Raw genomic sequence first — 25,208 nt, 5'->3', positions numbered from 1 at the left:
TCCACAGTCCTACAACGGGATGTTCGACGCCTAGTTATCCTGCTGCCGTTGAAGGAACAGACAGAAGGCCTGGACGAGAAGCTCTGACCACAAGTTTGCTGTGGAGTTTTGCGATCTTTCCAGCGGTTATCGTTGGAGGATCGAGTGAGGTGTTTTGGCAAACTGCTGGCTGGGCCCCTCCCCCAGCCGGTATGCACCAGGTGAAGTTGATCTGTTAATTAGGCCCCGTTCACACTGCATGCAAAAGTGGCCCAGATCTGCTTTTTTTGGGGGTCAAGTGACCAGGTCAGACTTCTTTAGAGGTAGTGTGAACACTCAAATCTAGCCCAGATCTGTTTTTTTTTCTTCCAAATCAGATTTGTGGTCCTGAATCAGACCCAAATCTGTTTTTTTTTCAATGCGGCCGCAATGTGAATAACCAAGGCGGATTTGATGCGACTTTTACATCAATCTGTCGACATTTGTCACAATTATGCACCGGCGAGATAGGCCTAGACACAGACACAGACAGTAACATTAAATACTTTACTATATGGGGAACAGCAATGGAGCGAGTCGGCGGAGGGAGATTGAGGTGTTAGACCTAATTAGCATATGGGGAGATACTTCAATTCAAGCTAAAATAGAAGGATCCTACCGTAACCGCTCCGTTTTTGAGAAAGAAAAGAAAAGCACACGAAATGGAAGAACGGGGACACAGAAAAACGTGGCTTCAGTGCCAAAAGGCCAAGATAACCAATTTTGCTCTTTCTTTTCGTTCTTCTCCTCTTCAGCACCTGCTCATTAATGTTATGGCTTCGATTACACAAACATTTTTAAATAAAAGCGAAAATGCTTACTTCCTCTATAACCTCCCGAACTTTAGTGCAACAGCGTGATGCGTCTGATGTCATTGATATTGTTCTTTTTCACATGCGGGTTAGTCAAACAGTTCACACTGGAATCAGATATAGGCCACATTTTAAAAGGTAATGTGATCAGCCAAACAAAAAAAATCAGATCTGAGCAAAAAATCTGAATTGAGCATTAAGACTTAAGCTACTACAAACAATGGAGAAGTTGCCGGTTTTTCACCTGGCTGATTCACTGAATGAACACTGCATCGAACTTTCAAAATAAAAAAGAAGGAAAGAGCAAAAGTGTTGTCAATGAGTGAAGTCCAGTTGAAATATTTTTGCAGTGGGCTGTCTTGTTCAAGTGGGAGAATTTGAGAATCTTGCAAAAATTGTGGAATCACTTGGCAGTAGGCCTATCTACTAGTACAGTTTACTGCAGAACAATTCATGTCATTGTGTAAAGTAAAAAGTTAAGGAAACGTAGAAATTAAAGCTAAAACTCCAATCTCATATACATCTAGGGGCAAGGTTTATGAGCTATACTGGGACCAGCAACCTGGAGGGTGATCGATATGCTTTGGCTTTTTTCAGGATGTGCAGCACATTTGGTTGGATGTGGTTCATCCTACGTGGTGGTATGCCGACATTACCCTGCATTCCACAAGGACTTGCTATCCTGGTCTATTCATGTCTCCCCTTATGTTGTGTGAATTGCAATATTTTATGTACAGCTGTGCTATTGCTCTGCCAACTCAACTTTCACTCTCTGCTCTTACCAACGGAAGATAAAATCAGTGAAGCATATAGGCATGAAACTTCCAACACTAAACTGTCTAAGCCCAGTTCATCACGTCATAATTTCTGTTTTATGCAAACTTTGAATCCTGGCGGTTAAACTAGGTATTTTTTTATTACATTGTTTTTAGATGACGATTTCTTAATATTCACAATAAGATGCTTTTAATGGCAAACATTAATAACAGAATCATGTCATTTAAACTTCTGAAAGTTATATTTATATATAAAAACCTTGTATAGAATAGAGTGTGCAAATGGCCATTTACTATGACCTGTGAAATTACAATTCTGGCCAATCACACAGCACCTCTTAGGGGACACAAGCCACTACACAACAACTTCTTGACATCAAAGCAAAACAGTTTAATCACTTTCCACACTTTAATTACGACAACAGCTTGTGCCATGTCAGTTAAATGACTTCTATCATTATTTAGCAGTTATGTAGTTTTAGTTACAGGGTCATTTTTCATAAACATTTTAGAGATTATGAGAACTGTAGATGAAATCTGTTAGGTTAAAAGACAAATTTTATGCAGGGCATCATTTTAGCCTTGTTTAACAAGCAACAATCTAGACGTCTCACACACGAAATAATCATCTGAAATCCTTAATATTTCATTCACAAGTTTAAATCATTAAGCTGTAAACGTGTTCTCCAAGGAATGTTCTGCCTTCATCCCACAACTGCAACTATGACAGAGCTTCAAAGTTGGGAGATGTGCTTCTGTCTTCCTCATGCTGCTTCTATGGAAGAGTCTCCGTTTCTGCCCTGAGGCTGAGAAATCAGAAGAGACATAAGACAGCGGCCATTACACTCTTGAAAATTATCACAACATGAAATTTACTTTCATCCATTAGGGTTGGGTAGAATTTAAGAAATGGCAAAAGTTTGAATTTGAATCGAATTGGTCACACTCACAGGATGCTGAACTGGTTTTTGAATTGAAATGACAGAAAGAGGAATTACAATGCAATTTAACAAAATTCAACAGAGAAATTTAAAGCTACACTGTGTGATATTTTCCCCCATCTAGTGGTGAAAAGGTATATGACCATCCAGTGAATAATAGTTTCTGTTCCTCTCAATTCTGATTTCGTTTTAACTTCTACGGTGGCCGATTTAGTCCAAGATTAACATGGCAATCCCCCTCTTCACATTCGACACGGTGCCATCGAGTGTTAAAACGCGAAAGGCAAAGCTTGAATTTATGGGTATGTCCCTCTTTGGCTAATGTACTTTCAAGATGGAGAGGCAACATGGCGACCAGCATTCGAACCCCTCACCCGTATGTATTTTCAATGGCATATTATAAACTTACGAGAAAATTTTATAACTTGAAAGAAGAAATATACATATATTTTTGAAAGAACTTCTTGTTTTTAGCTAAGAATAAACTAAAAAAGTTACACTGTGTAGCTTTAATTAGTGCATGACTAAAAAAACTTTTTCAAATGTATACCTTTTGTACATACGATAATATAAACATCCTATGAAATGAAAGTTAATTTATTAAATATTTTGAACAATAATATAATAGAGCATTCTACAAAATGAAAGTAAATGTATAAAATAGTTTACATATAATAACGCATTCTACAAATGACAGTCAATTTACTAAATATTTTAAATAATATAATACAATATAACAATGTAAGCATTGTCCAAATAAAAGTTAATTTAGTTAATATTTTGTTTAAAATATATAATAAACATACTTAAAAAATAAAGTTAATTTAGTAAATATAATGAAACATGATTGATAACTTGATGTGATCAAATTAAATGTATTTTTAATTTATAATTTGATGTATAATTTGTTGCATGCCTGAATAATTACCTTGACAAAGATGCGTGAAGGCAGAAAACGGCGCAGCAGTTGACTGGAGATGTTTGGAAAGCGCATCAGGTTGATGTTTAGCTGAGGGAGGACTTGATATCCTGCCATCAGAGGATAGAAATTATACAACATCTCCTGTTCTGCACCTGGCAAAATCCTCATTCGCACCTGCAAACAGACAGAATGAGAAAGACCTCCAGAGTGAGTGTGCTGGCAGTTGGAACAGCAGCTTTAAGGGCTGTGAGAAGGATAACATTGATTTGTTAATATGTGTGTATATAGTTGTGATCAGAATTATTAGAAAACCCTGGTAAATATGATCAAATATGGCTGTAAAAATAAATCTGCATTGTCATTTTCATCTATCTTTCAAAATATTTGCAAAAGAATAAAAATTCTATATACACACACACGTCTGGTTCACTATCTTTATGGGGACTCTCCATAGGCGTAATGGTTTTTATACCGTACAAACTGTACATTCTATCCCCCTACACTGCCCCTAACATTCTGCACTTTTACTTAAAAAAACAACAACTCATCCTTTATGATTTATAAGCCTTTTGAAAAGGGGGGACCGCTGGCTGGTCCCCACAATGTAATATAAACAAGGACACGCACACGCGCACGCACGCGCGCACACGTACACACACACTAAATAAATGTAAGAAGGCAAGAAGGGAAAGAGCACAGAAATATGAAGCCTACTTCTGCACTGACCTGTTTGAGTCCACTAAACATAAATGCATCGCTGGGCTCCACGCTTATTTCTACATCCTGAACCAGCCCGGTACGATTCTCCAGATGGTACCGAACAGGTAAAGACTCACGCACACAACCAAACGATGGCAGCTCTACAAAAAGAGGATGAGCAGAATTATTTTATAAGCATTTATAATACAGAAAATAAAACTGAGAAAGCAAACAAAAAGTCTCAGATCAGTTAATGACAAAATTCAATTCAATATAAAACTCAAATTCAAAGTTTTTGTTAGACTGACCTGCATGGACATACAGAGGAATATTCTCTACCATCACATGTGGCAGAGTAATGATCGTTCTCACCACTGATGTCTCAGCAGATGCTGACTTTCTGGATACAAAAAAGGTTATGCAGGAAATTAACATTTGTATATTTTAATCAGTTACAGATCATGGTTATAGTATACTAAAACTAAAACCATAAAAAAAAAAGAAATATATGTGAATGAATATAATTCATTCTTTTTATTTCAAGTTCATGAAAGCGGCTGTACAGCCAAATCAAATTCTGTTGTACAGCATTATTTTCCTGTTAACACTGAATCTGCTTTGAAACAACTGGCATTGTAAAAAGCGCTATATAAATAAAGGTGACTACTTAAAATTTAAAAACTTAAACTTATTTTAATTCAAGGCATCATTTCTAGCATTCATTTCATGTAAATATTAATATGACATGAAATAAAAGGAAAGTTATCACTATGTAATATGGAGCAACATTCTGGATAAATGTGAGAATGTGAGGCATCACCTCTTCCAGGAGATGATGTAGTGTCCAGAGGCAACAGTGCTGGTACCGTTCTGAACAGGAGGACACTTGAGCAGGAAACACTCACTGGCGCACTCGCTGGTCTGCAACGTGACTGGACAGAGGACAGAGTTGAATCACATCAGTGAGCATATTTACAGTACTAGCAGCGTACAGGAGCTGCTCAAATACCGTCTGCATGAATGAATAACTAAAGTCGAGATCATAAATGCGTAAAGTTCTCCCACCTCCTTCTACTTGACTCAGGGGCTGATCGATGGCGGTCATAGTGGAAGCCAGCTGTACTTCACTGTTCACCAGCTCGATCGGCCACGGAGACGCACTCAAAATATCCATCATCAGTAAGAACGGGATGTCCACATACACACGCTCCAAATGCTCAAACTAACACACACAAACACAAAAACTGTTTACCAACCTTATAAAATATGCGCTTAAAATTCACACAGTTCACACAAATTCAAATAATTCTGCCATCTAAAGAGTGCAACAGTGCCTGCCCACTTTTTTAGCTGCGTTGGTTCCGGTATTTTCTCCATTAATTTCTCCCATAAGGATTTTAAAAGTCTTCATTAAAGCGTTATTAAACATGAACCAAGCCAACAAGCTAGCTATGAGGTAAATCAAACTTGTAGCAAAAAAGTATTTAAAAGGCTAAAGGCTTCAGTGAGGGGAAGAACTACAATCCCATGAAGCATTGCCAACAACAATTTAAATTAAAAACGATCAAGACATAAAAAACTACTAATTTAAAAACAATACATTTTAAGGTTATTGTAAAATATGCAAAGATATTCAAATATTTAGAGAGCGTATGGACACTCGTTTACATCATTTGTGGTGCTTCGTGGGAGTGGGCGTGGCTAAAGAGATTGTGCTTGTTTCAACTTTCTGACTGGTGGAATTTTCTGTACAGCATCATGTATAATTATATAGTTTTTTTTACCACGAATCCTGCTGTTAAACATGACTTTTAAAATGAAGTTGAAATAATGTGGACTGACAGCTTCAACGGCAGCGAATACTATTGATTAACAACCTCATAGTTCGCAGTAAGGCTGTCTTTAAAAGTTTATAAGTTATAGTTAATCAATTTCCCTATTGAGAAGTTGAATATATACCGTATTTCCTCAAATAGAAGCCTGTAGTCAATTAAACGCCGGGCCTCTGATAGTCGCCGGGGGCGTGGTCAGCACGAACAAATAAAGGCCGGTCTCAAATAAAGGCCGGGGGAAAATGAGTGGATAATCTCCTAAATGCCGTTAATTTAATGCGAAACCATCCTGATGCCTAGCGCCCCGATGCGAGTCATGCCAGTGCGACACACACTAATCCTGGTCTCTTCTATAGTTAACCTAAATACTTTACAGGCATTACTTTGTAAATTAAATTGAGAATATAACGGATGCATGTGCCATTTTAAATAGGCTACTGTAGTCTATGAGAGATGCGACGTCTGTGAAAATGCCGTGTCAGGCTGTCTACAAATATCGATCTTCTGAATGCGTGCGCCTCAATCTGCTCCGTCAGTAGTCAGGGCACTGATTAGGGAGTCAGCCCATTGAGTTACCGGTATGTCCTGATCAGTGCCCTGACTACTGAACTAGGGAGCTGATTAAGACGCACCTAGTATTAGCCTCTCATCTCTTTTATGTCTTAAGGGTGTCGCACCCAAGCCTCGAATTTCCGCTCCGCGCAGCCCCGTCTCAAGCCTTATTTATACTTTCGCCTGTCTCCGCTGCGCGAGCCTCCGCTGACTGCGCGCGCTCCTCCCCAAACGGACGAGGCCTTGAAGTACTCGCCGTTGAGCTATTCTTTGAAAGGACAAAGGGCGATTCGGAGTAATTGTTCTATAAACCAACGCATCGAGAAGAAGTGGGCTAACGTGCGCAGATGATGATATTTATTTTAGTACATTTCACCAAAAACCACACTTCAAAAGAATCGTGTAAAACTCAGTAAACCTTGGCTTGATATTATTACTTGTGACATGAGAACAAAAAATGCACTAAATTAACGATCTCTTAAATATTTCCTAATTTCACTAAACTTTAATGTTGTGATTTATTTATTTATTTGGTTAAACCTGGATCTGGATCAAACCTTTGTTGTATGGTGAGATTTTTGCAAATGTTTCTTAAAAAAATCAATGATATTTGTCCACTGGAACGATCGCTTTAAATTGAAAACGGTTTAGATAAAGTAATTATATTTAAAACAGATGGAATTAGAAATACAGGCCTGCCCCTAATAAAAGCCTGCTTCAAATAAAAGCCGTTTCCATCGGCAGTTCAGGTAAATAAAGGCCCCGGTCTTTATTTGAGGAATTACGGTAGTTTTCAACAGGTTTTCCTGACTGTTGCACTCTATTCATCTTCATGTCGAACCAAACCCATATTAGCTCCAAAAATGATGGAATAAAGGATTATGCAACAGTACACACTGCATAAAAACATTTAGGTTTCCAGTTGAAATATCTGAACATTCTTAAATCAAGACACATTTACTGGAGATATACAAGTCTTGTTTTGTTTTATTTAAAAAAATCTGAATTAAGTGAGTTTATGCTAAAAACAAGAACAAATATCTGCCAATGGGGTATGAAAAATAATCTTTTTTTCACTTTGAATTAAATTTATTTCCACTCTTACCTTACTGGACACAAACTTCATAGCCACTTCAAAGGGAACAACCGTTTCTACAGTAACAGTTTCATCCTACAGGTGAAGAACAAACAATACAAATCTGTGACTGAATACCCGTGTAAAGATTATACAATACCACAAGCAAACTGGTTAATGGGTGAAGTCTATGCTTGGCTCCGACATAATCTTCACAAAACTATTTCTCAGCATTCAACAAGTAATTGCACGACAGGGTGTCAAGGTATTGCGTACTTTGTGACACTTGCAGGTGATGGCCTTGCCCTCCACTGTGGCACTCACTGAATAGGCTACGTGAAAAAGTAATATTCTGGATCCAGTGCTCACACAGCAGATATACAGGGGCTTCACAATCTGCCACACAAGAAAACATGTACACAACATTATACTGGAGTCAGAATCAGACTATGACCAGTTTTAATCTGTGAGAATCAGTGAAAAATGCTGTACCTTCTGTCCAGGTTGCAGATCTCCGAGGGGAATGTCAGGAAGCAGGGCAGGATGAGAATCATCACACACCTCTGAGCCGTTTAGTGTGATTTGGGTCGACTGTGTGAGATTAGCATCCTGACCTAATTAAAACAATAGAAATATACAATAAACACACAAATGCATTACAACTCGCACTTAAGTTCTTCACACAAAATCCGTTTTTGCATTCCCGTGCTGTTTTTCTATGTAAAAGTGTGAAATGCGGCACTCAAACTTCAGGTTCAACTTTTTAAAGCGTGCCTCGAGACCTTGTGATATTTTTCCATTCCTCTGCCCTGCATCTTGCATCTTTTAACGCGAAAACATGTTCGTTGTGAACTGGCCACCTAGTCTTTCAGTACAATTCACAAAATATAGTAGTCTTGGATAATTAAAATCAGCATGAAATAAAATATTTGCTAAATCTATTTCTACATGTGTTATACAATTCTTTTAAAAAAAAAATCTATTTCACTTGGATGTATATCACAATAGAAGAGAAAAAGATCTTTTGGTACAAAAACATTTAAACACAAAATGTTTTTCCTTTCATCTATGATTTAGTACCTGGTTTGAGGCCTGCAGTAAGTTTGATGTCTTTGGCCACAGTGTCCTCTTCTGATTGGATGGTAACGGTCATACAGTACATCTCATTGGTCAGTGTTGGAGGCTCATGAGACAGCTGTACAGAGATTTTGGGCACTCTGGAGATGATCCTACAGGGCATGATGTGAAAGAATGAAATTTGAATCTGTATCCAAAAGAGGCACTTCTAGGAATGTGAATTAATAAAGTAACCTAAATTTAAAGTTCTGCAATAACATGCATTTAAAGTTCTATTTTCTAAATACATGTTATTGATCATATCCATTCATGTTGTTTAATTATTTAAATTATTTTTACCTAGACGTTTTTTACCTTTTAATCCTTAAAAGTTTATTTATGAGGATCTATTGACAGAAATGCAATATAATATACATAAATATGTTATTATATTACATCATGTGTTACATAATACATAAATAAGTATAAATCAATCAATCAACTTTATTTATATAACGCTTTTACAATCACGATTGTGTCAAAGCAGCTTCACAGTGTCAAACAGGATAATATTGCAACAAAATTAGATTTGGCTGTACAGTCGTTCTGGAGAAAACAGGGATGTTATCAGCTTATTTTAATTTATTCTATAGTGACAATGTTGGCAGATCAGTATTATATTTTATAGAATTAATTAAAACCTAATTCATAAATTTTATTTGTATAATTAGTTGAATAACTTTGATCATAATTTTAGTGTCCCCATATCCCCTTTATAAGGTATAAAGACCTTCCATAATGTACCGTTATGATTTTATTACCTTAGAATGAGCCATTTCTATCTCCATACACCACGGGTCCCCTTACAGTGAAATCGCCATTTCCCTTCATTTGATTTAAGCGGTGTAGTCTAAATTTTCTGAAGGACATTGCTTTGATGAACAGGTTGAATTTAAGCTTTTATTCACATAAACCATTCATCAATGTATACCTCAGATATGGAAGCTTAAGCATGCCTGCTTGACATGTGAGAACCAATGAGGTTCATTCACGTGTTATGCAGCACGTTTGAGCTTCAGCAAAAATCAATGAAGTTTGTTCTCACGTCAAGCAAGTATGTTAAGTTAAGCTTCTGGTTATGTTTGCGGATCAATGTTTAAATTTGAATAAAAGCCTAAATTCAAGTACCACATAAAGCGATCGAGTCGCTTTAGAAAATGTGGACTAAAACGCTCGATTCATTTTCATATACCAGTAAGTGGCATTTGCATAGACTCAATGGGGCAGAAATATTTTAGATTTCATTTAAAATATCTTCATTAGTGGTTTAAAGATGAATGAAAGTCTTACAGGAGTCATTAATGACAAAATTGTAATTTTTGGGTGAGCTATCCCTTTAATCAAAACATCATTACTTTTGTCAACATATTTTCTGTGGAAACGGCAGACTTCTCTCTGGTGACATGTGAACTTCTCCAATTATTTAATCTGTTTAAAACTTGCCACTTTCTTACAATCCACTGCAAGCTCCAATTTGCCTCTAACCAAAGAAAAAAAATAGAACCAAGCCCTGTCTTACATTTTCAAATAAAATAATCTGTTGCAAGTCACAATATTGAAGAAAAGATACGTCACTTCTTCTGAATCGATTTTAACAATGAAAGAAAATGAACTTACACATTTAAACCAATATATTTCTGTACTGACTGATAGTGACATTCTGAATGCCCTTCTTTTTTTTTACTTACATAGTGCTAGACTGTATCGACACTGTGTCCCAATCCACCAGCTGCTCTGGGAAGCGTGTCCTCTTCTTAAAGGAGCGGGACGCCTGCAAAGTCTCATGGGAAGAGGCTGCATCTCCCCAGCCGCCCCGCCAGGTCAGATAGACGTAGCGGCCTGTCTCTCTGCCTAACATGAGTCCCACACTCGTGATCTGGAAGACAAATAGACAGAAATAAAACAAACCATACTATGTACTAACTGTTGCACCATTAGATCTGTTGAAATTAAGAAATTGTATATTTTAAATTATATATTTATATAAAAAATAAAATATATATATTTTACCTCAATCTTCTTTCCGACATCTTCCGTTTTGGCTACAAATTTGAAGCAGTATTTGCGGGTTTTGCCGGGGACGAGGCACATGTTCTCCTGGCTGGAAGGTTCTAGAATGTCCTTACCTTTCGAGGCGTCCTCCAGCAAACAGTACTGGTTATATTCCTACAATTCAAATGTAGCCATTAAGAAAAAAAGTTTCTTAAAATGTAATGAAGTGATGTGTCTGTGATAGGTGTGCTATACCTGGTTGCTGAGGCTAACGCACAGCTTTGAGAAGCGCACAGGATGTGGGCAGTCGGCTCTCACGTAGACGTAAAGCTGGACGGGCTCATCTATGTGGAAACTAGGGGACAGGAACTTGGCTTTGCACTGAACTGAGAGGAGGACATGAATATAAACATACACATCATTACATTTTGTTCCATGTCAGTCAACATAAAAACAACAACATATACACTATCAAACTAAAGTTTTATTTAACACTTTTATTCAGCAAGAACAAGAACGCATTAAATTGATAAAAAGTGACAGTAAAGACAGTATCAGTTCCCTTAAAAATATTAAGCAGCACAACGGTTTTCCCACATTGATAATAATAAGAAATGTTTCTTGAGCAAAAAATCAGCATATTAGGGTGCTTTCACAACTGAGCGTCTGTTTTGGAACCGTGTGCGTTTTTTCCTTGGCTTGGTTTGTTGATGGTTAGACATATGTGAACAGGACAATCACGCTCAAATCCACACCAAAACAATCGCCCAGAGACCGCCTGAACGAGGTAGTCTCAGCCCGATACAACGAACTCTGGGGTGGTTTGCTTGAGGTGTGAAAGCAATCCAACCCAACCCAACGGACCAATTAACCAAGTGGTGTTATAATTCATAAAGGAAAATGTGCTATATAAATAGCAATAGTCTGATTCTGTGAGTGAGCAAATTTGTTTCTCACAGTTGAAAACCAAAAGAATCCCTCTTCATCTTCATTCTCTTTACGAGAATGCTGCCTCTACGAAGCCTTGACAGTGATTGCGTGCATCTTGAAACAGTTAACCTCTAGACAGCGCTGGGAGATCCAGAAAGAGCGTGTTTGAATTTGCTGCAGTATTAAAGGTGCCCTAGAATGAAAAATTGAATTTACCTTGCCATAGTGAAATAATAAGAGTTCAATACATGGACATTACATACTGTGAGTCTCAAACAACATTCCCTTCTACTTCATATGTAAATCTCATGCATGAAAAACACCACGGAAAAAAAGGGGCAAATCTCAACATTAGCACCAACCGAATCAGCCGGATCCGAATCATCGGGAGTTCTGCAGGTAAACAAGCGTTGCGAGGATAGCGAAAATGGCAGATCATGGACACAAATGTCATGTTCCAGGCTGTTCAAGGGACGTGAGGACCTTTCAAACCCTTCCCACAGATGAAAAATGTCAACAGTCATGGTTGATGTTTATTATAATCGGATACCACAACAGTTTAATTCAAAATCGTTAGTTTCCTTGGCCCATTTCAAGCTTCTCTCAGCGTCTTAAACTGAAGAAAGGGGCAATTACAACTGTATTCCTGCAAGCAGTAAGTAGTGATTTATCCACTTATTGACTGTTTAAACAATTCTGATTAAATTGAAAGTTTCTTAAAGAGACAGCATTGTCTAGATATCGCAAGATGCTAGTACAGTAACAATAGGAAACTCCAAGTGCCATACAAAACTAAATAGTGTGTCTAATGACAAAGGTTAATATTATTCTGTATTACAAAATACAACCGTAGATACATACTACGTTAGTTTAGTTGCTTACAGATCACTCACTCGATCCTTCTAGCTAATGCCGTCTCCACCATATATGTTAAAATGATAGTCATTTGACAAGGCTTCTATTCATTTTGTAAAAAATATATATTTATATTTTTGAGAACTGAAGTATGATGTTTTTGTATGATGTTGGAGCGAACTTGTCAATCATCTTAATGGCTGACGCAGAGGAAACTCTGACCAATAAGAGGACAGTTGTACTCGCATGTGACTTACATTTGTGAAAGTGAACCGAACCAAGAAGAATATGCAACTTTGTAACAAATTAAGTCCCTGTTTCAGAACAGAACAAACAATCTATAGGTGTGAAAACACCCTGAGAACGATTTTTAAAGGATCATGTGACATTGAAGACTGGAGTAATGATGCTGAAAATTCAGCTTTTCCACCAGAGAAATAAATTAAAGTATTAAAACAGAACAAAATAGTTATTTTAATATTGTTTCACAATATTACTGTCTATATTTGTGATCAAATAAACGCAGACATAGTGAATATAGGAGACGCTGTTAGATTTCCAGGTTTTGTATTCAATGATTTAGACCAGGGGTGTCCAAAGTCAGTCCTGGAAGGGCCACTGTCCTGCAGAGTTTAGCTCCAACTTGCCTCAACACACCTGTCTGAAAGTATCTTGATTACCTGGTACAGGTGTATTTAATTGGGGTTGAAGCTAAACTCTGCAGGACGGTGGCCCTCCAGGAGCAGGATTGGACACCCCTGATTTAGACCGATCAGCTCAAAAGCTCACCAAAGGGCACATAGTCCTGGACCTCAATGGTGATCTCATTATTGCCGGCCAGAGAAATGCGGTCACTCCACAGCGACTGGGCCGTCTTCACGGAGACCGGGTCACAGTCTGGTTCAGGCTCTGGAACTTCATTCTGGCAATCAAAAAAAGAAAATAAATCACTTTAAAACCACTACTAACACACCATATCTATCTATCTATAGTAGTACAAAAGACATAAAGAACATCAACATTTTTCAACTATATTGCCAAGCCCTTTGAACAATATTTCCATATTTACCATTAGCACTTTAATCAGATTCTTCTCAATCCTTGACTTCTGCTCTTCAGGTAGGATAGAGGCTAAGCATACACATATACAATACAGTGTTATTACAGTAACTTTTGAATGTGATGAAGTTGAGTCAAAACATGGTCATTTACCTCTGCCCACAAGCTCCATGGAGTAGGTGATGTAGTCTTTCACTTGACCCATGAGGTAGGAGCATTTCAGAGCCGTGCACAGGATAGACGTCAGCAGAGACCACCAGCGCTCAGTGCGGTAGTCACACATAACATAATCCAACAGTCTGAGGAGTCATAATACAACTGCTATAAACTCATATTAGGAATACAGCTAAAAGCCACTGACAAAAACAGGGTTTGTATCTGTGTATACTGCAGTACAGTGTATTCTGAATTGAACTCACTTTAATGCTTTGGTGTAGTCTTTTGCATGATAATACTCCTCTCCCATCTGAACCACTTCATTAGGAGATGGAAGAAAGAGAGAGCAAGAATGTTATTTGCTTCACTATGCAATAAAAAAAACTAGAAATCTGGTTGGTGAATGTGTAAAAGTGTTTCTGGACTAACTGAGATGGCTCTTCATTCGTGGACACTTGTACTTCTTAAACTGAGCGACAGCATTACTGAGAAGAGCAATGATCAGCTCCTGACATCAGAAAAAGACACATATACAAACAACCATTAGGAGAGAAATATTTGTTGATGCTTAGCTGTAAAATACAATATATAACTGTTCAAATTCCTAAACAAATCAAATTCCCTTACTTCTCATGACTGACTCACATTGATAATTCAAAACTCATTACTTTGTCCTGAACATTCACATTTAAAAAAATATGAGTCTGAAATCAAATTTACAAATTAACCTGAAGATATAACTTGCTGTATCACATAAAAATTCAGTAATTATTTTGAGATAATTGCAGATATCCCACCGAATGAAGCACATCTCTCTCTTTGACTTGAAGAGCAAGGATGCCATGTTTCTCCTTCTCAGAGTCAGGAGGGTCAATGCCTGAGGGTCAAAGGTCACTGGGTCAGAAAAAAAGACTTCATAACACCTGGGTATGCAAACTTCCAAGCATCATATTTATGCATGATACCAACAACTCATGCCCTTTTACTATATTATAATATTATATATAATTATGCACTATTGCTATCTCAATAGTAAGAATCTAATCAGCAAAGTTTTACTATATAATATGATACAATTATTTTAAAAGCACATTTTTTGTTTAATTGATGAAGGTAAAGCTATTATTGACAGGGCAAGTAAAAAATCCAATTGGGCAATTTTTTACATTACAGTAATGAGAATTAGATTTTTTTTTAAATCCACATTATGGTAACAAGGACTGTAGTCAATTTGGTTAATATTCATGAAAATAATAACAGTACAAATTCAATAATGAAATACAACAATATGCAATAACATAATTTTATATATTAATAATTTGCATTGGATTTTGGTGTGAAACCAAGCAGCAACTTCCCCCAGTTTCTGTTGAAGGCTATACGGAAGTAACTTAAATTGCAATTCATCGACTGGCCAGTAGGAACAAGCTCCAGAGGGAAGCGGAATCTCATTGAGCTCAATGTTAAATTGTCCAACTTTACATCGAAAAACAAACAAACATGTACAGCCTGGTACAAATTGTGGTTTTGGTCTATACGGCTAATTTTTTACAGCTGTGAGGAGGTGAATTTTTTATTACTCATTCATTTACATTATATGAAGCCTTAAATGTCTGCATAATTAAGGGCGTGGCCACTTTGATTGACAGGTGGATAGCTATTTATCCGCTGCCTGGTAGTCATTGCATCACCTCAGCTCCGCCCACATCCCGCCTCTTTGCCCATTTTCTGTTATCCGGGCGTGACACGCGATGATAAGCTGCCAAGATGGCAACGGCCAGCTCGTCTCTACTTTACGCTTCAGAACTTCTCTTCAGAATCCTATGGGTGACGTCACGGACACTATGTCCATTTTTTTTTTTTTACAGTCTATGGGTGAAACACGACATGTTCTGGACAGGGGGACAATCTGACCCAAAGACACAGATAGATTTCTAAGCCATTACTCACTCTGATGTCCCTGTCTCCAAGGCCTTTGTCCGTAGAAGTCTAGAGCTCCGGAGGTCGTCTCTAATGGGTCGGGTGCAGGGTAGCCCACACCTGGCTGCAACACAAGCAGCGGGAGAACTCGCATCACAAACTCAAATAAATGCAGATGACATTAATAATGCATTGCATTGTGGGTAGCAGTACCTCGTGACCACAGAGCTGTCCCGCTTGCTGCTTTCGTTCCTGTGCATAATAAGCTCCCTGTTGATAGTAGAACCCTGGGTTCTGGGTCTGGATGGCAGTGAGGCCCAGTTTAATGGCTTCATCGAACAGATCACCAAATGACTGAAACCTACAGAGAGAAAAAGAACAATCAATTATGTGCATTTATGAATACAATGCAATTTACATTTATTTGTATAGCACTTTTCACAGTACATACTGTTTCAAAGCAGCATTACAAAATGTAGCATCTACATTGCAATTTAGTGTAATTTGTTATGTCCAGAATAATGTCCGGAAATGTCAGAAAGTTCTGACTGAGATAATGCAAATCATGCATCAGTTCGCGGACATCATGTATACATTTAGGCAGTAACAATGATCTCATTAAAGCAGTTGTTACAAGTTGTGATCATATGATTACACAATACAGGAAATCAAAACGATTAGTGAAATAGCATTTCAAAAACTATTATTCAAAAGTTCTAAAACGTATCTTTTTTTCTACGTGGCAAGTTTGTTGAGCAACACAAGCTGAAAACATTACGCAATGAGGCAATTTTGTGTTTTTTTCTTACCTCATTATATAAATGTTATGCATTCATAATGTCTGCAGCATTTTAAATAATAATAATAACTCAAAATGTACATTTTCTGAAGAATATGTAATTGTTGCTTGCTGTGACATTGAAAGAGAACAAACCCCAATGTCTGTAAATTGTTCTGGTGCCGAGATATGGCTCGTTCATGTTGATCTACAGTTTCTAGGGCTCTCTTAATGTTTCTTAAGGTGTAGCTACAGGCTAGACATTTACAATGGTGACAATTACAGACTGGATGCCCATCCTAATAATAAGAGCCAACTTCATCATTTATATGATCCTGTAGGGTTTTACGATGGTCTAAATTATTGTTAAGGTATGATTACTAGGGGTGTGACTGTGAACCTACACTGGTCTCACATTTCGGTTTGTTTCATTTACAATTATCATGCCATCGATCCGGTTCAATTCGATATCCCGATGCATTGACGGTTCACTGCATCCTCATGTATACAATTTTGTCAGTCAGTTATATGAACTGAACCTTTCATTTCACCTGCTCAAAGAAAACACGCTTCTTGAATATATCAAACAAAACTCAAGTCTGGGCACAGAAGAAAACAGGAGCATTTAGCACAAATACACAAAATACTAAAAGCGGCTTCAGGAGGTGGTCTGGGTCTCTTTACAGTCAAAAAGTCTAAATACATCTGGTTGTTGAAACCACACATGTCAATTTTACTCATCCCAACAATGCTAAAAAAAAAAAAAAAACGTGTTAGAGTGTGTTATAGGCTGTGTCATTTATAGCCTGATACGACAGCGCAACTGGAGCACACATCGCCACAGACTTATCAGAGTAGTCACTTCATCAAGCCAACACACAAACTACCGCAAATTAAACCGAAAGTAAAGTCTTAGGTGCTCAACATACAATCATCGTCATTAAAAGTAAAGAAACTGAATGATCTTACCAGTGCCGAGTCCACGCTCGCGGTTTTTGATTGTGAAATTAGCTGATGATTAATAAAATGTAGCTGTTTTGCGGATACACATTTATGTGCCCAAGTGTAAATGAAATAGTTTTGATGAATCATAGCTTTGATTTACACACAGTGCGCACGTGTATTCTCCAGGTCGTACTTACCAGGTTGTTCATAAAAGCCAAAATGTGCCAAAATGTCGGCTTTTAAAGTAGATGGGGCATTTATAATGACTCGCACTCACCTCCCTCTGCCATTGTATGCTTACACGAAAAAAGCACAGATGCGACAAATAACATTATACATGACGTCAGTAACATTATAACCGGTTATGGTCAATCCCTGAACCGATACCTCATCTGCATTGCGATGCATCGAAGAAACAATTAATTTCGACACCCCTAGTGGTTACGCAGTTGTCATGGTGATACTTCAAGGCTGCTGAAAAAAACCCACCCACACTTCTCTACAATGTTCTGACTCAGAGATATCCCAGTGAAAGTCTATGGGGTTGGTAGTTAATAATATTAATAATTCTTATTATTATTTAAATGGATCCCATTCTATCAGAAATAATACATATCCACAATAAGTCTGCACATACAATGGGCAGGACATAAACAATGCGCATACAATGGGCAGGACATAAACTAACCAGAAGCACATGGGATCAATAAGAGAACAATAAAATAGTTTAAATTAAAAATCATACAGTCAAATCATACAGACCCAAAACCCTTTACCAGAGTTAAAACCTTTGTCCAAGAACATGAAGAATGTTTGCACATGGCAGAGTGAAATCTTACTGTTTAGACATCCAGGCAGTGTGCTCAAACGCCAGCTCAGCACTACCAATCTTCTTCTTGCAGAGGTCGATGTGTTTGCGGAACTGAGCGATGGCATCCAGGGGGGTGTTGTGCTGAAAGCAAAGCCTGCAGATCTGCGAAAGAAGACCACCGTTAGGCACTCAAAAAAGATACCTCCCTGACCCAAACGCAACTGAAGGTGACAGTGCTTTTTAGAAGATAATGAAAACAGGAAATTTACTTGTGACCAGTTTCCTGTGCGTTTTTTACAGCTGTTTAGATGACACCTCATGCTCGCCACATTTTTAAACCATATGCAAGAACCACTCACAGTTTCTTCAGAACATCTAATAATCTAGTTTACCTTGTAGTTGATGAATCCAGCCATGGTTTTGATCTCAAGCATGTTGGTTTCATGAGCTCTGAGTTCATGAATGAGTACATAAGCAGTCCTGTAATATCTGTGAGAAAGAACATGTGTGAGGATCCTTATAAATAAACAATTCATATTTATTTAGGCAATAGACCTTAGTCAGTGTAGTGCTATATTTACTTGTTGACCGGAATGAAAACAAGGCTGTGAGGGATAGAAATACAATGCATTCAATGGATTGCACTGTTTAGCATTCAGATTGTTCAGCTGAAATGTCTTTAGGAAAAAAAGAACTCCACTTTTGCAAGTTGTGAAATGTGATCTAGGACTTTTATAGTGTGTCCCACAGTAAAGACTATGGCTGCGTCCAAATTTGCATACTCAATTCAAGACCTCTAAAAAAAAGTATGTTCTATATACAGTGGGGATCGAAAGTTTGGGCACCCGATGTAAAAATTTGTATTAATGTGCATAAAGAAGCCAAGAAAAGTTGGACAAATCTTTAAAAGGCATCAAATGACAGATTAGACATTCTAATAATATATAGAAAAGTTAGATTTTATTTCCAACATTTACACTTTCAAAAAAATGGTGTCTGCAAAAGTTTGGGCACCCTGCAGAGTTAATACCTTGTACTGCCCCCTTTGGCAAGCTGAGACCTGACAGTGTCATGGATTGTTGTCAATCATCATCTGGATAGACCAGGTGATGTCAATCTCAAAGGTTTTAAATGCCCAGATTCATCTGACCTTGCCCCAACAATCAGCACCATGGGTTCTTCTAAGCAGTTGTCTAGAAAACTGAAACTAAAAATAGCTGACGCTCACAAAGCAGGAGAAGGCTATAAAAAGATAGCAAAGCGTTTTCAGATGCCAATATCCTCTGTTCGGAATGTAATTAAGAAATGGCAGTCATCAGGAACAGTGGAAGTTAAAGCAAGATCTGGAAGAGCAAGAAAAATATCAGACAGAACGGCTCGCAGGATTGTGAGAAAAAAGCAAGTCAAAACCGACCTTTGACTGCCCGATCCCTCCAGAAAGATCTGGCAGACACTGGAGTTGTGGTACACTATTCCACTATAAAGAGATACTTGTACAAATATGGTCTTCATGGAAGAGTCATCAGAAGAAAACCTCTTCTACGTCCTCAACACAAAAATCAGCATTTGAAGTTTGCAAGTGAACATATAGACAAGCCTGATGCATTTTTGAAACAAGTTCTGTGGACCGATGAGGTTTTGAGAATTAGATTTCTCGAGAATTCTAGAGGAAATGAGAACTTTTTGGCCGGAATGAGCAAAGGTATGTTTGGAGAAGAAAGGGCACAGAATTTAATGGAGAGAACCTCTGTCCAACTATTAAGCATGTGGGTGGATCGATCATGTTTTGGGGTTGTCTTGCAGCCAGTGGCACAGGGAATTATTTCAAGAGTAGAAGGAAAAATGGGATCAATAAAATTTCAGCAAATTTTGGATGCTAACTTGATGCCATCTTTGAAAAAGCTGAAGTTAAAGAGAGGATGGCTTCTACAAATGGATAATGATCCTAAACACACCTCAAAATCCACGGTCGATTACATCAAGAGGCATAAACATGGTTTTGCCATGTCCTGCACAATCTCCTGACCTCAAAATAATTGAAAATCTATGAATAGACCTTATAAAACCAGTGCGTGACAGACAGCCCAGAAATCTCAAAGAACTGGAAGACCTTTGTAAGAAAGAATGGGCAAAGATACCTTAAACAAGAATTGAAAAGCGTTTACAAGCTGTGACACTTGCCAAAGGGGGCAGTACAAAGTTTTAACTCTGCAGGGTGCCCAAACTTTAGCAGACACAATGTTTTCTGTTATTTTGAAAGTGTAAATGATGGAAATAAAAATCAAACTTTTTTTGACTTATTATAAGAATGTATAATCTGTCATTTGATACCTTTTGGATATTTTTTCCATCTTTTCTTGGCGTCTTTATGCACATTAATACAATTTTTTACCTGGGGTGCACAAACTTTCGATCCCCACTGTAGTAATCTGGGCGTACTACATCCACCATGCTGTCATTATCATGAGACCTACCAGCGCCAGTTACGTCACTTCACTGCCACTCATGGGATAGAAAAGTGTCCATCGTATGCGCACTTCGGAATCTCACCGGAAGTATTAGGTCATTCAGGGACTTTTTGCCTACTCTTTATGAGTACTGTGAATTCAGACATACTTCTTTTGTCACATACTGTTTTTGCCTACTATGCGCTTTCGGATGCATACATTAAGTTTATCCCTCACAGCTTTTTCTTCATTTGCATTAAATTCAATATTGGGTCTAACCTGACTAGGGTCTAATGATTCTATTATCAGTATTATTATTATATGTAATATATATTTATACTAAGGGGCTGGGGATGAATAACAAGAAAAAAATAATACCATGCAATTCATGTCAAAAAGGTTTCCAAACCCTCATAAATGTTATGTAAAAATAGCAATGTAAAAAGCGCTGTTAACAGCACTTACTTGAGGGCGTTCTGAGTGTCCTGTTTTAGTTCACTAAAGAAGCCCATCTTAAACTGGTGCCTGACAAACAGCAACTAGAATTCAAAGCATTCAATGGTTATGTGTAAGTTTTCACACTTAACAGATGACTGACAAACCGAGAACCATAATTAAAATAATGGTAACACCTCCAAATCTCACTATAAACTGTTTCTTATTAGGAACTATATTACTAGGAAACTGGCTGTTTATTAGTACTTATAAAGCACATACTAATGCATTATTCTGCACGACCATATTCATCACTATTTTGACCATATTGACATTCCCTATTTCACCAATTACCTAAGCTTAACAACAACCTAGTAATAAGCAGTAATTAGGAGTTTGAGGCAAACATCTTATTTAATAGTTAGGTAAAAATAATAATTGCTGACTACTTATTTTGCATGAGGCATCTGCATGGCCTATTCTTTATGTAGGCTATGCATTCAAAATAATTAATTTATTGTTTTCATAATGGTTGTAATGCCTCTATTCGAGTGGCAGATTATTCATGTGTTTAATTTTGGAGTTCTAGAATAGGCTCCTAGTTACCTGGTGTGTAGTTTTGTTGAGGAACTCTTTGTGAGATTTCACTCTTCTGATCTCATTATAATAGTAGGTCTGTGCATGTTCGTAGAACGCATTCTCCAACCTGCAGGCAGATAAATACAAAACGCACAAAATTGTCTGTCAGTCGCTTCCTGGCATGTATTCTGGGCTGCGATTGAAACAGGTTTTTTTTAATTACGTGATTTAGTGAACTTTTAAAACCCTTTATAAACATAACAAAAAATGTATTAAAATGAACCTTTATATTTATGCTTTTGTAGTCTAAAATGATTTTATTATATAATATATGAATATTACTACATGTGTTTTTATTGTTGTAGTCTAATAAGTACTTAGCCAAGGTGCAAAAAAATCCCTAAATATGGGTTCAACAGTAGTTGTATATTCCAACATGCAAATAATCAACACTGATTATTGTACTGTTATATAAAAAAAGTTTAACTCTTTTCACAACCCAGCAAAATCATGTGATATTATCACTTACAAAGAAAGATCTGATTGGGTAATTCAGGCAGAATGAACACACACTAGAGAGTGTGAGACATCTAGAGAGACTTACCTAATGATGTATCCCACCAGGTGGTCAGTATGGGGCAGGACAAACAGAGACTTCCCAGAGAGGTCACAGGCACCACACAGAGAAGAAGCCCTCTCAGACGCCACCAGATCTTCACCTGAGACACAACCACATCTTCACCCTTCAACATCTACCCAAGACATAGACTGAAGTCCCTGAAACATGGATTTCAGTTTTGTGATACCTGGTGGAAGAGGAGTTTTCTTCTGAATCAAAACAACGGCGACTTTCGTGTTTCTTCCTTGTAAACTTGTCCTATGAGAAAAAAAAAAAAATATATATATATACAGTACAGGCCAAAAGTTTGGACACATTACTATGTGTAATGTTTTTGAAAGAAGTTTCTTTTGCTCATCAAGCCAGCATTTATTTGATCAAAAATACAGATTTTTTTTTTATATATATATATTGTGATATATTATAACAATTTAAAATATTTGGTTTTCAATTTATTATACTTTAAATATTTATTTCTGTGATGCAAAGCTGAATTTTCAGGATCGTTACTCCAGTCTTCAGTGTCATGTGACATCCAGTCTATCACATGATCCTTCAGAAATCATTCTAATATTCTGATTTATTGTGAGTGTTTATTGTGAGTTCTGCTGCCTGATATATTTGATGAATAAAAGGTTCAAAAGAACTGCATTTATTCAAAATAAAAACATATTTTCAAATAATATAAATCTCCTTTACTATACATTTTTTATCAATTTAACACATCCTTGCTGAATAAAATTTTTTATTTTATTTAAAAAAAAGAAAAAACTGCTGACCGGTAGTGTATATTGTTGTTACAAAAGAATTATATTTTTAAAACATTTGCTTCTTTTTTATTTTAATTTTTTTTAACTTTTTATTCATCAAAATATATAAAAAAATATCACAGGTTCTGAAAAAATATTAAGCAGCAGAACTGTTTCCAACTTTGAAAATGAATCATCATCATGTGACACTGAAGACTGGAGGAATGATACTGAAAATTCAGCTTTGCATCACAGAAATAAATGATCATTTAAAGTATAATAAATTGAAAACCAATTATTTTAAATTGTAATATTATATCACAACATTACATTTTTTCAGTATTTTGATCAAATAAATGCAGGCTTGATGAGCAGAATAAACTTCTTTCAAAAATATTACAAACAGTAATGTGTCCAAACTTTTGGCCTGATATATATATCAGACCCGACATCAACAAACAATAAAAAAAACACCTGTTAGGATTTTCCCTTAATATCTATACACCTAGGAGTTTAGGATTTTGTCACAAATTGGGCCTGTTTGGGCAGAATGCAGCCTTGGTGATTATACACTCTCCCTCCTGTCCCCGCAAATTTTAGAACTACAGAGTAGCTGTTCACACCACGACCCTTTCGTAAAACTTTACCTGACAATTTCCACTTTGGTTGCACATTCAGACTGCTTTTCCTTCCATTGTGGATCATCCCAGTCCAGTTCATAAAACAGCACGACAAGCGCAGGCACCAAGTTGAGATGTTTGTTCATCCAACCTGTCTTCAGAATCCCTTTAGGGATGTACCACTCATAAGATGTTCTCTGACATGGAAAGAGAGCATGTTAGCGATCTAAAGCCAACACAGTTGGACAAAAGCCGAGAAGTGGCAAGAGTTAAATTAATTTGTTTTCTAACAAATAGTATAAAAGTATAAAAGCATTTCTAAAAATATTTAAGTTTCATCGCTCTTTACTCTCACCTTGGTTCTGCACTTTGGATACTCATGGTCTCCTGGCAGAACTTTGAAAGAGATAGGTACTCTGTCTGCCCGCCGGTTGGCACAGAAAGCATCCCATATGGCTCTGTGGATGGCATTATAAACCACATCCAGGCCTGTCAGAGCCACAAAGGCCATGGGCCTGCAGCACAGCTCTGGAGGAAGATCCCATTGCGCTGGACTCATGATAACAGCTGACCAGCAAAAAAATCAACACAAATCAAGTCAATATCCACAGAATAGCACCACAATAAGATCCAAATAACAACTTATCTGATTTGAGTTGTTATTGGCCAATGCTGATAATCAACTGAACACAAAGAGATAAATGACAATGTATTATGGCGTATGGAACAAGGTTTATGTTCAAGGACCCTGCAGATAGTAACTTGAACCACAGAAAACTTATGATATAAGGCTACTAAGTTAGCTCAATGACACACGCGTACATATATATATATTTATAAATTTTTATTTATTTATATTTGTGAAGTCTACAATTTCGCTGCAAACAGTCAAAGGATAAACCGCAAAACATCTGATTCCTTCAGTTGACACCCGTGACAGCTGATGCTATTCCGTGAATGCTAAAGCTAACACTCATTATCAGCCGGTTAAACCGCATTAATATGCCGCTGTTCACTTATAACGAGTAAACAGTGGCTAGGGAGAAGGCATGTATTTACCTTTATGTTCTAGTAGTGTTTTGCTCGGATTTCAGCAGGCTGGCCTACATTAATGTACAGCTCCTGCTTATAATTCAAACCCCACCTTCATCACAACATATGACTGACTGTTTCTTCTTTCGGCGTCTTTTTCCAGGAGACGCGTCTCTTTACCGCCATCTGCACTTCACGGGCTATAACAGCTTTAAGAAAAGTATCGATTACAAATTGAAAGATGTCACTTCTTGATGAGAAATATTATTTTGTATGTGTGTTGTTTGTTTAATGACGTTTCTTTAGTCATTAAGTAGAGTCAGACTTCAGTTGTTGGCTACTTTATTTTCATTTATATTACTTTACAACAGGTCCTAGACTAGAGTAAAGTAAGCCACAAGCTGGGGGTAAATTGATTCGAGTCAGTGGGTTGCACCATCTGGGAGTAAACTGCCCATGTAACTGAATCTGAATCAAACCTATGTGAAATTGTAAAGATATTTTAATAATCAAGTTTCAATTTACAAATGAATACCAC

At 37.2% G+C, this 25,208-nt stretch overlaps 1 protein-coding gene across 1 annotated transcript; it reads right to left on the bottom strand.

Moving 5' to 3' along the window:
• Nucleotides 1-1,973: 1,973 nt before the first annotated feature.
• trappc11 (trafficking protein particle complex subunit 11) lies at nucleotides 1,974-24,846 on the bottom strand. The gene is made up of 30 exons (XM_067457077.1): nucleotides 24,698-24,846; nucleotides 23,994-24,205; nucleotides 23,666-23,835; nucleotides 22,457-22,527; nucleotides 22,255-22,369; nucleotides 21,678-21,777; nucleotides 21,102-21,175; nucleotides 18,582-18,678; nucleotides 18,218-18,351; nucleotides 15,869-16,016; nucleotides 15,686-15,779; nucleotides 14,533-14,612; nucleotides 14,165-14,243; nucleotides 13,999-14,053; nucleotides 13,733-13,878; nucleotides 13,590-13,651; nucleotides 13,310-13,442; nucleotides 10,991-11,121; nucleotides 10,754-10,909; nucleotides 10,432-10,619; nucleotides 8,708-8,856; nucleotides 8,120-8,241; nucleotides 7,904-8,023; nucleotides 7,658-7,723; nucleotides 5,234-5,390; nucleotides 4,989-5,100; nucleotides 4,477-4,568; nucleotides 4,196-4,329; nucleotides 3,476-3,643; nucleotides 1,974-2,412 (listed from the first exon to the last, which is right to left on the bottom strand). The coding sequence occupies exons 2-30, from the start codon at nucleotides 24,195-24,197 to the stop codon at nucleotides 2,371-2,373; spliced, it is 3,399 nt and encodes a 1,132-aa protein (XP_067313178.1). The 5' UTR covers nucleotides 24,198-24,205; nucleotides 24,698-24,846; the 3' UTR covers nucleotides 1,974-2,370.
• Between the last annotated feature and the right edge of the window lie 362 nt (nucleotides 24,847-25,208).

This window comes from Pseudorasbora parva, chromosome 11 (genome assembly GCF_024679245.1).
Source record: "Pseudorasbora parva isolate DD20220531a chromosome 11, ASM2467924v1, whole genome shotgun sequence".
Taxonomy (NCBI): Eukaryota; Metazoa; Chordata; class Actinopteri; order Cypriniformes; family Gobionidae; genus Pseudorasbora; species Pseudorasbora parva.
Note: the sequence above shows the minus strand (reverse complement) of the source record. Positions and strands in the feature narration are given on the sequence as shown.

What these genes read in the sequence shown, in the direction of transcription:
- trappc11 (XM_067457077.1), bottom strand. Translation starts at nt 24,197, where the DNA reads ATGAGTCCAGCGCAATGGGATCTTCCTCCAGAGCTGTGCTGCAGGCCC. An exon ending in TCAACAAAACTACACACCAG is followed by an intron (nt 21,176 to 21,677) that starts GTAACTAGGAGC and finishes TTTGAATTCTAG; the next exon opens with TTGCTGTTTGTCAGGCACCA. An exon ending in GACACTCAGAACGCCCTCAA is followed by an intron (nt 18,679 to 21,101) that starts GTAAGTGCTGTT and finishes TCTTTCTCACAG; the next exon opens with ATATTACAGGACTGCTTATG.